This window comes from Mytilus galloprovincialis, chromosome 6 (assembly GCF_965363235.1).
Source record: "Mytilus galloprovincialis chromosome 6, xbMytGall1.hap1.1, whole genome shotgun sequence".
In the NCBI taxonomy this organism is placed as follows: Eukaryota; Metazoa; Mollusca; class Bivalvia; order Mytilida; family Mytilidae; genus Mytilus; species Mytilus galloprovincialis.
In genome coordinates, this window is record NC_134843.1 from 90,831,862 (window position 1) to 90,843,908 (window position 12,047).

A 12,047-nucleotide genomic window follows, 5' to 3' on the forward strand; every position below is an offset into this window, starting at 1 on the left:
CTTATATACTTCTATTTTAAAGGTATCCGCCTGTACCTAACAAAACTTATCGAAAGTAATAAAATTGCAATCACGCAATAATTATTTGATTTCATTGAAATATTATATCATTTTGGTCGATAAAACATGAAAAGTTTGGCAGGGGGTATACGATCTTTTTTCAAAGGAATTTAAAGGATCAAGGATTTGTTATCTTGCACGATAAACTATAATCAATTAATAAATATTCCCAAACACGACTATGAACGCTGAGTAATGAAACGTACACCGGTAAATTTGATTATTTCATATTAGGTTTTTAATGAAAACGATTAAATCAGATTAGTTAGACTAACCATGGAAGTAGAATGAAATATATATGTGTAATACTTCATTGGAGCAAATAATTTAGTATACTGTTTTTATACATTTTACGTTGGTTAACATGGTTTTACCTCAAATGGATAGTATTTACTCCAAAAATTGCACCAAAATAGCTGTATGAAACTTTTCAACATTTTTAACGATTCTCTCTTAAAAATCAAACTGCGATTTATTTTCAATAATTGAAGGATTCCTAAAAAATATAAACAAAGAAGAAAACTTTTTGTCATATTCACGAGAGTCCAGTTCACAGTTCCTCTTTCTGTGTGCAAACTGGAGAAAAACTCAAAATAGAATAGACGCTTCCGATTTGTGCATAATGCAACATTCAATCGAATGTGCACTTTTCATGTGATGGCTGTGTCAAATATATACAAATGTACTTACATTTTCTTATTGTTATAAAACCTTTTTTATTTGTTATTCAATATTTTAATCACTAGAACTTTATGGCATAATATTTAACATATAGTATTTACATATACTTAAAACAATAACAAATATTTAAAAACAATAATGACCGAATAAATAAAAATGCCTGTAACATATCAGGTCGTCCAATAAGTACTTATTTAACGTTATAAACAACTCTCTTATTTCCTTTTAGCTACGATCTCTATGAAATATATTTAAATCAAGTTTTACTAAAAATGTCAAATAATTGTATCGTTAAACTCATATACAATAAATATCTATATACACCTGTCGTTTATATAGGTATTATAGATTTTTACCATCAAGATGGAAACTTTATAGATGATCGAGAAATGGCATAGGTTGGTTTAGAGTATGAATAAAAGGTAACATATATAACAGGATTCACCTGGGCTATTTCTGAAAGAACTTGTATACATTCATTACGGGATTAAATTTTTATCTGTGCTGAAAGGTCTAGGATTTACATCTTGTTTAAATTTGTATGAAATAAAATCTTCGATCAATAGAAAAATTTTGATATGAGAGGACGTTTGAAGTCGTGATTTGATTTTCCACTTAAGAGAAAATATATATATTGTAGAAACTGTATCGAGCGGAAGCAAAAGTATAATGGGAGTATATTGAAATATACTGAATTGAATACTTTAGTGATACATGGAATAATTAATAAACACACAGTGGTGTCATAGATATACAACTCAATTACTTAAGTTGACTCTGTTACAGAGAAATATTAATAGAAATTTTAAGGACTGCAATAGTACTGAAACAAAGAATACAAAAAGGCAAAAGGAAAATTACACTTTGAAACTGTATGGGAGAAGATACATTTTAAAATAAAAGAAACTTCGTCTTCATTTGATGTGGTAGCTCCTTATATAGTTTGAAATTCTGGCAGAACTTCGAGATGAACAACCACAATCATAGTCCGGCATCGTCATGTGGGAAGCTGATACCGATGTCATGTGTTTCATCTTTCTATGAACTGTCAGCTGTACTTTCTAATGGTAAAATGGAACAGTTTTCTAAGTATGACGGGAAAGTAACATTGGTGGTTAACATGGCGAGCTGTGACAAGAATACTAAAAAGGAATTATTACAGGTGATTTTGGTTTATACATTAAAGAGGTGTCTTTCAGCAATCGATTGATGCTTAAGGAACGAAAGAAACATTTGTAGTTTTAAAAAAGGTTTTTTAAATAACATATTTAGTATATTTTAGGTCGGTACCAGTATCAAGAACATATGGCTAAACTAAAGTTAAAGTGCGTATATTTCTAAAAATCGTCGAGGTTTTTTTTTTTTTTTTTTCGCGCTCACTGTGTTTGAGTGTCACTGTTTAGGTATAACTAACCAAAGTTTATATAGAATATGATCGGACAAGAATTCATGACAAAAATCAGGTCGACCTAAAATGAGGTTTAAAAGAAATGAACACACCAAACAACACATAAGAAAACGACAAACCATAGGCAATATTATAAATCATAACTATACATGTTTTTTCAGGCGCAAATTGTTTAAATATTTTATCAAAGCTATCAATTTCGAAGGGTAACATTTTTTTTCATTTCAGACATGCTGTTGGCTAGGATTATGATGTCGTATAATTTAATATATACCGACTGTTTAAGAAATGCGTTATAAATTGTAGTCATAACACTTATGAATCAAGTTTAAGATTATGTGCATAGTAAATAAAACTATCATATTAATATTTACAGTAAGATAACTTGCATAAAATGACAGGGATAAGACGCAATGCATCTCAAGTTGAACAAATATTGAATTTCAAGTACCGTTATGTTAGAGTAGTCCTGGGTATTTTGTTTTTGTTTTTATCTTATATATTATAATGAGTTGTTTGTTGTGTTCTTGTAACAAATTATCAGCCTCGTATCGATATGAGTTTTTCCCAAATAGTATGTGATCACTTTGGATAATTTATTACCAAGAATAATATAAGAAAAAAAGTAAGGGATCACAAAACATACAATTCCATGAATTAGATGAACTTTTATTTAGCTTAGCAACACGTATAAATTTAATTTTGATATAAAGTTTATAATGACAGCCATTTGACTTGAAATCAAAGTCGTGTGTGATCTTGATTTATACACACTTTTTATTATAATAACATTGTTTTTATGTTCTTGTAATAATAACATCCGACATACGAATTGTTTTTATGTTCTTGCAATAATAACATCCGACATACGAATTGTTTTTATGTTCTTGTACCAAATTATAAGTTTGGTATCGCCGATGACTTTTTCCACAGTATTATGCGATCACATTTCAAACAAACTTCGGTTGGTTACTTACAACCTAGAATAACAAAACTATAAAGGAACACAAAACAAACAATTTTATGAAGAAGACGTACTTTTGTTTAGCTTAGCAACACATATAAATGTTAAATGTTAAGTTTGATAAGTTTATAATGACAGCCAATAATCCTGAAATCAAAGTTGTGTGTGATCTAATTTTATACACACTTTTCATAATAACATCCTACTTACGAACGAACATAAGGGTGCAAAATGAAAATGAATCCTATAAGTATGTTTTCTTTAATTGACTTTAGTCGCTTAATGTTTGGCTAAATAAGTTTATAATGCAGTCACTATTTGTTTTTAATGATCGTTATTGTGTATGTTCATATTAATGATGATTTAACGCACCATATGAAGATTAATGCGATATCTTTTTGCCGGGTTTTGTTTAAAGTTCGTCACTCCGAACATTAATCTTCATTTGCTGTAGTCTTACTATGTAACTCCTTGTTGCAAATCATAAAAGCAAACAAACACCGGACAGCAAAACTAACGGTAACAGAACTGATGCAAAAAAAAATAAGAAAGAGAGATTTTAAATACTAACACATGGAAAACGTTGGTACTTATATAGTGCATTGTCCTCACATTTTCATTGCTGGTTGACTCTCAGTTTTAATACGATCCGTTTGCTCTGTGTAGTTCTGTGACTTTTGTTTTCTTGTATCGCATATCATCCGTTTACTGCTTTGCCATCGCGCGTCCTGTGATAAAAAAAAATTATTGTTTAATAACATTTGTTCTAAATAATTGAGTGATCTCAAATATTCGTTTAAAAAAGAAAATATAGTTTGTAAATTTATATCGATTGCATCATAATTACTGGGGGGTGGTAGCATGGAAATATGTTATTATAGGTATTACATAGTACTTATACAAGTTACACAAGTTATAGTAATAATAAAATTTCGAATGAAAAGTAAAATCACAAAAAATACCGAACTACGAGGAAAATTCAAAACGGAACAATCACTAATCACAAATTTCACAGCAGAAATTGGTGGATTAAATCTGGTTTGATACCTAGTCTCGATAGAGAAAATGATGGATTAAATCTGGTTTGATACCTAGTCTCGATAGACAAACAATGATACTATGCATCATCAAAGAAGTTATTGTTGGGCACCTAAACGTAGAGTAAAACCAAACAAATATATAAATGATTGTAGAAAAATAATTAAAAATGCTAAGACTTCTTTCACGCATACGTTACTGTATGGTCGTACGTCAGGGAAATTGATTCACAAAGCATATGTGAATGTACAATTGATGTTACTACGGAACTTGCAAAATAAATAAAAAACTTTTTAAGGACCACTTACTTTTCAATAAATTATTGACGTAAATGCAACTAAAAGGAAACATTTATTTAAAGAATCCTTAATGCATTCTGATTTTGGTTGGACGAAGTATCACTAAATTTAAAACATTTATACATATATCGTTGACTGTTTTCAGTTCAATTCAAGGGGTAAATATTTTTTTAATATTGAATGCTCAGATTGATAGGTATTCACCAAAAGTAAATATTTGAAATTAGTATCCAAAGGTTTCATAATATTTTAATATTAGGACAAGTTCAGTGCTATCACATATCTATCATCGTTCAATGTGGATTAACCTATTTCTCAAAATATACAAATAATGGACAATGGGCTATTTACACGTCAGGGAAAATGATATGTTTATCAAAAATACGTCCATTCTAAAAAATAATTCAAGGTAAATATTTTAACCCCGTTATCGTGTGTTTTGTTGGAGACGGCCTCTGTATGTGTTTTTCTGTATGAACTCCAATTCAGGTCTGCTCTTTAGTTGATCGTAGGATTGATTGTATATGTATTATTTTGTTTACGTCTAGTAGCACATTTTATGCCTTTTTTTCGGACAAGAACACATAATTAACAATAAATACAATGTTGGTCGACCAGGAGGCTGCGTGAATAATTTGGGATGACAATGGTCAATTAGGTAAGAATAGAGAGAGACAGAAAATTAGCCTTGCAAAAGACCTTCTACGGTTCCTTCATAGAGTTGTTGCTTAGTTCCTTAATAACCGAGAGTGTGGCATTAACATGTTAAAATGCATCTGCTTTAACTCATCACTATTGTGACCAGAACTTGCTGCGAATTTTTACATCCCGAACAACCAAACAGACATCACACTTTTTAAGGGATACCGGTTCACTACCGATAAAAAAGACCAAGAAATTACCTTTTTTCTTATCCTCAGTAATCCTTTCAGTTTCCTGGTCATATGGAAAATTATTTACATTGAACACTTATGAACAGCCATTGCCAAATTTCTGACTGACTGATTGATTGATTAAGGAGTCTTGATATACTAGTATCCACACATTATTATTATTAGGTCGTTTACTTTTATCCTATTATCATTAACATTGCAAAGGTATATACAAAACAATTTACAAAACGCCTTTATATATTACAAAGAGGAAATATGCATCTCGGTGATTCAAAGAATTTAAAGTTGCCTGTACTCCGTGTGTGGTGTATTGATAAAATATTGGTGTAAGTTCAGATATCAAACCATTTAATCAACTTTCAGATGTTTATAACAAAAATCATTACATCATATTAAATAAGTCATATAAATGTAAATAACAGTAAGTAGTACATTCTATAGAAATATACAAAGAATAACTGATCTCTCTATTTAAATATATATACATCCTATGGAATGTATTGTTTTGTGTTGCACTTATTGATTAACGTAAACTTTTCACTAAGAAACACTGTTATTGTACGCTAAAGCTTTTTGGGTGGTTACGTGTAGATGAATATTTCATAAAATGCATTATATATCTGTTTTTTAAAAAGTCAAACAATCAATGTCTCTGCCATGAGAAAATACCTTTTTGATATATCAGTACAAATAGAACAATTGTAACATTGTAAACTTAGTCATTATCAGATGGTAAAACGATTCAAATTACATAAGGGTTTTTAATCTGTTTTACACATCAATTTGATTTATTAAGAAAGTAAAATTAGATATTTATTCGAGATTATTTATTTATAAATTCCATTCATATGCTGTTTCTTACTAATAAACATTACATAATTATACAAGCAAGTTGTTTTACATACAGACTGATGTTTATCATATTTTTTTTTTCGATAATTGTTTTGTACAAAACTCATGCCATTATCCATAAAGACTTTCTGATTTGAATTGTTTTACATTTCGGGGACTTTCATAGCTAGCTATGTTGTATGGGTGAGGGAATTTCTCGCTGCATTGAAGACCTGTTGGTGATCTTTTACTGTTGTCTGTTCTATGGTCGGGTTGTCGTCTCTTTGGTACATTCCCCATTTCCATTCTCAATTTGTATTTGCTCTTTGTTGAAGGTCGTATGTTTATCAATATAGTGGCTCGCCTCTATGACACTCGGTCTGTAGTGTTGAGTTATAATAATATATAGGATGATCCATATACAGTACAAATATACCAAAAAGCTACTACAACTGCAGTTATAGTAGTCTCAGGTCAAAGTAACTAACCATGTCAACGTTCTTTTTAAAGTGTTGTAACTTTATCGTATGCCCTTAATACGAAACCGAACAAAATATCTGATCATAGTCATATTACCCCCGATAAATATTTTACGTGGATATAAAAAAAATGCACTATGACAGACATTAAACGTTTCTTTTCAACATTTGGAAAGTTGCACTTCAATTGCTTATTTATTCTTAGCGCAATATTGAAATGAAGTATAAGTCAAATATTAGTAGAATGTCATAAGTGAGTGACTTACATAGAAATGTCAACTCTTGTGAATGAACACAACAATACGTAATGGGGAGCATTTATATATCCTGTTTCTTTTATTCCTTTTTTCATGACTTCGACAAGTTAATTTCACTGCTAATAATTTAATTATTTTTTTCATTGTTTTTATATATTGATGAATTGATAATGTAAATTTCTTTTTCTCTCGTACTTTGAACTTGATCTATAACAGGTTCACACGATTAAAGTAATTGAACCGGGTTAGTAATACTGTACATAGTCTTTATTTCGATAATTAGATTTCCTTTTGTTAAATTACACCTTTGACTCTTAAAATCTTAAAAGAACAGTTAAATGTCATTGGATTGATTATGCTGTTTAACCAAATCGTTGTTCTTTTTAAGTTTATACCAATACAAAAATTTCTTCCGTGCATATTATTTATATATTGGTTTTATTAGATGATTCAATAACAAAAAATGATATTTGTGAACAGGTATTTATCATGACTGATACAAAACACGCTTGTGATGGTTGCCTTAAAATTAGTTTTAAGTCCTGTTAAGAAGCTGCAATGCATTAGATCAACGCGGTTTCCACATTGAATCCATACGTAAAAAAACATCTTATTTTATGCTGGTTTGCGAAATTCTGTATGTTTACAATACACGTTTTGCTCAAAATTATTAAGAATTTGCAGCTACAGTGTAAACAAAATAACATATTAAATTTATAATTTATCATAAGGATCATAATTATGTAGTCCTTTTTACATTTCTGTATTATAAGTTAGTACGCAGATGCAGATTTTTTTTTTAACTTTAATTTAATGTTTACCTTAATTTGAAATCTGTATGATTATGAATACTTTCGATAACATTGTTTGCTTGTGCTATTAAAATCTTGTTATTATATTAATATTGACAGTAAATATTTACTCTTGTTAAACATTAAAATTCGATTTTAAAAACAAACAATATTTGACTTTAGCATTCTTGAATGTGCATAAAGCGCTGCATAATTTAACATTTCTTCCTTATGAAAGCGATAAATGTATTGATTTCGTAACCGTATATTGCTATATTACTTTCTGTAACATAAAAAATCAACATGTTTACATTGTGGGGCCTATTAAATGATTTTTCTTTAAATAAATTGTAATGGTAGTTTCAAATTCGATGAAATAATGTTCTTGTTTATTTTATGACTTATTAGCTTAGTTGCATTTTTATTCAATTGGATACAGTGATATGTGTTTGATTGTGCATACATTAAACAGCAGTTTTCAAAAAGTTTGATACAAGGCGTTCCACAGAATTACTGGCATTTCACGCAACATACTGCATACAAAAATTCCAACCATTGGCTTGTCTGTAAATCTTCATACTGAAAGTATAAGCTATAAACTAAACATATGTATATGTATCAAAAGTTATGACTTGTCTTTAATAATATATAATTTCTTTTAAAAAATCAAGTACAGAAAGCGCGAACTAAGAAATGATGTGTATGGTAACTTAAATATGGCGTTGAATGATAAATCCATGATGTTTTTGTCACATGATAGCAACTCGCTTAAACGGTTGATGTGGTTCCTCCTGGCACATAAAACAACCGTTTGATCTGTTCGCTTGAACCATACATCAACTATAATTCGATTCGTCCTTTCGTTCAGTGAAAAGGGTTAACAATATAACTGACTGACCGATAATAAACGTGCGTGGGTTTTGGGGTGTACTATTAGTTACATAGTGTGTGAGTGATCTAATATGATACATACAGGGTTAGTAATTTCCATATGGGATGAAAGCGAAGCTCGAACCCCATATGGAATTTACTTACCCTGTATATATCATTTTAGGTCACTAGCACACTATGTAACGAATGTATCTTACCGACTATCTTTATTTGATTAATTTAGACTAAAGTTGTCTGATTTGCTATCATAACACATCTTCTTATTTCTGTATTAAAGTGTTCAAGTGTTCAATTTTAAGAACCTTCTTCAATTGTTTTTCACCAAAAACTAATGTAAACGATAAATATCTATTATCAACAACCTTGATATAACAATATTAAACAGAACTTTCAATACTTTTAAATAATTAAATATTATAGTGCATAAGTCGTAAATCCGCTACTTACCGTGTATTGAAATAAGCCCCGCCTCCCTACTAACCTAATATGAAATATACACGATCTCCACGAGGTCGCTTTTAACAAATCATATTCCTAGAAATGTAAGGTAATAGTGGTTATAGCAAATAATATTTTTCTTATGTAAAAATAAATATATAAATTCCGTTGTATTAGATAAGTAATTATCATTACAAACATTTTATTTGTTCGTATTTTATTTATTTTCAGCTGAATGAACTTGTCAGTACTTGTGGAACAAGAGGACTGGTGGTTCTTGTGTTTCCCTCAAATCAACTTGGAAAACTGGAACCACTGGAGAACACGGAAATGTCACCGTTCTTCTACTATGTACGACCAGGGTCAAAATTTGAGCCTAGATTCGTTTTGTTTTCTAAAGTTTTAGTGAATGGATCAGATTGTCACCCGATTTATGAATTTTTGAAAATGAAACAGCCGTATCCAGCAGACGACGACTGTCAAATCTCGCGAGATCATACATTTATTTGCTGGGATCCCGTTACGCGCCATGACGTTAGTGGAAACTATGAGAAATTTATTATATCGCATGATGGAACTCCAGTAAAACGTTATACACAAAAAGCATCATTCGAACAAATCAAACGAGATATAGAAATACAACTTAAACGAATACCAAAGCAGCCAAAGGAACATCTTCATGTTGTTCATCACTGATTCATAAATTATGTATGTGAAAAAGAATACTGAGAAAGCTGTGGATATATTTATACTATCTTTTAATAATCATATACATCGACAAAAATTGCGTATGCATAGACTTGGGTCAAAGTCTTTTCATAATGACAATATTTCCATGCAATATATATTTTATGCAAACTATATTTTTTTACAAAATATATTCTCGGCTTCATAGACACTTTTATAATACAGGGACTTTTTTATGAAATGCTTGAGAAAAAAAATAGTCTGAATACTTCGTAGTTATTTTTTTATGATTGACATACACAAATAACTGAACACAAAAGGACGAATAACGAAGAGTCATTATGTTTGGTCCCTTTATATTACATAAATAGCAAACTTCTTCAATCATGTTAATTTCTAATTATTTCAGTGATAAGTAAAATGATATAGTCCTGACAATAATGCAGACATTTCATTTGAGATGTTACTGTGGTGCAAGAGAGGCGAAAGATACCAGAGGGACAACCCCATGGCCCAATAGACAAATAACAAGTCAATAGTACACAAAACACAACAAAGAACCACTTAAGACAGACATACTGCGCAGAACGAACCTCGCCAAGATTGGGGGTGATGGCATGTGCTTCAGATATGTAAGCAGATTCTGCTCAATTTGTGACATCCGGCGTTTTAAGTCTTATTCGGGAGGTTACATTCTGGAAAAGGGGGACGGATTTGTACACATTGTGTATGAATTCCGCTTTATATGAGTAAAAACAATAAGTGCACAGTTTTTATAAACTGGTGTTATTAATTCAATGTATAGTTTTTAACAAAGTAAGTTTTTCGTCAACTAAAGCGAGCAAGATGTGACTGCGATTTCCATTTGCGTTAAAAATTGCTATCAATTACGATGTAGTCGATCTTTTAATTGAGTATATGATACATTAGGATGTGTATTGCTGTAATAAGATTGAAGTATTTCAATTTCTATGCACTCAGTATTTATGAAATAACTTCATCAGAAACGCCGGTTATTAATAGATTATTGGGTTTTCTACAGATTGATATCGTATAAAAATAATTTACGCGAGCCACATGGAAAATCATTTTGACTTGTAAGCGAAGCCAACGAGCTAAACCAAAATTCACATTAGGTTGAACGGCTGATAATTAACTTTATCAATACGTGAAAAATTCAATAATCTATTTATATTTCAATATTAACAAAAGCTAACAATAGACTGATAGACAAAATTTTAAGATAGATTTGAATATATTTTTTTCTACAGAGTTCATGTAGATAAGATGTGTAGGAATCATATATTACAATGCATATAAACTGTCAACTTGCTCATTATGATACACATGTACGAGTTGAAACATTATTAAAATTAAAGCACATCTACATTCAATGAGCAAAACAAGAATTAAACCACAACTTAAAATTTAAGAACTAAAACAAAGATTAAAAAGGTATACTGTAAAAATAGGCATATCAGTTTGCATGAAATGAACAACAACTAAAAATTAAAAACAAGGTTAGATTATCCTACTTGAAGGTGGCACGGTAGTATTTCCTGGCCCATAAGGGATAATGATAGCCTTTTTAGAATTTTCACCACTTTCTAACACTGCAAACAATTCTACAATCACAGTTAACTGAAGTACTTTCATTTAACTATTCAGAAATGAATTTGAATATGTATCATGACCGTTTACTTTTTTTGCTATTTTTAAAAACCTAAGGCCACTAGTACTTTTAGGTATTTTATGGTGCAGTGAATACAAAATTTAAAAAAATTCTCAAAAATTCATTTTCATCTGTATGTAAAATTATTTCATATGTTTCTACACCTGATTCATCCCTCAGTTTGGGAAAGTATGTTCAGTTGATACTGTATTTTTTCCAATCACACTGTTTAGATACATTTACCTAAGTAGGGTACACAAAAGAGCAACCTAAATTCTGGAATGCAAATACTACCGTGCCACCTTAAAGTATGCACTCAGATTACAGACATTACACTTTTCTTTTCGCCATTTGGAAAGTTTCACTTCAATTGCTTCTTTAAACTTAACGTTAAATTAAATTGAAGTAAAAGTCAAATATTAGTAGAATGACATAAGTGAGTGACTTACATAGAAATTTCAACCCTTGTGAATCAATATTATAATACGTTATGTAGAGCATTTATGTATATCCGGTTCTTTTTATTCAATGTTCATTACTACGAGAATTTAATTTCACTGCTTATAATTTAATTAATTTTATACTCTTTTTTTTATAAATTGATGAATGTATTATGTAAATATCGTTTTCTCTCAAACTTTGAACTTTTGATCTATAC

At 30.1% G+C, this 12,047-nt stretch overlaps 1 protein-coding gene across 1 annotated transcript; it reads left to right on the forward strand.

Moving 5' to 3' along the window:
- Window positions 1-1,078: 1,078 nt before the first annotated feature.
- Window positions 1,079-9,985, forward strand: LOC143080677 (glutathione peroxidase 1-like). Its single transcript, XM_076256653.1, has 2 exons — window positions 1,079-1,903; window positions 9,262-9,985. Exons 1-2 carry the CDS (start codon window positions 1,709-1,711, stop codon window positions 9,724-9,726), a joined length of 660 nt encoding a protein of 219 aa, XP_076112768.1. The 5' UTR covers window positions 1,079-1,708; the 3' UTR covers window positions 9,727-9,985.
- The last annotated feature ends 2,062 nt before the right edge of the window (window positions 9,986-12,047 follow it).

Coding starts and splice junctions, on each gene's coding strand:
- LOC143080677 (XM_076256653.1), top strand. CDS start 1,709: ATGAACAACCACAATCATAGTCCGGCATCGTCATGTGGGAAGCTGATA. Junction 1,904..9,261: donor CTAAAAAGGAATTATTACAG/GTGATTTTGGTT, acceptor ATTTATTTTCAG/CTGAATGAACTTGTCAGTAC.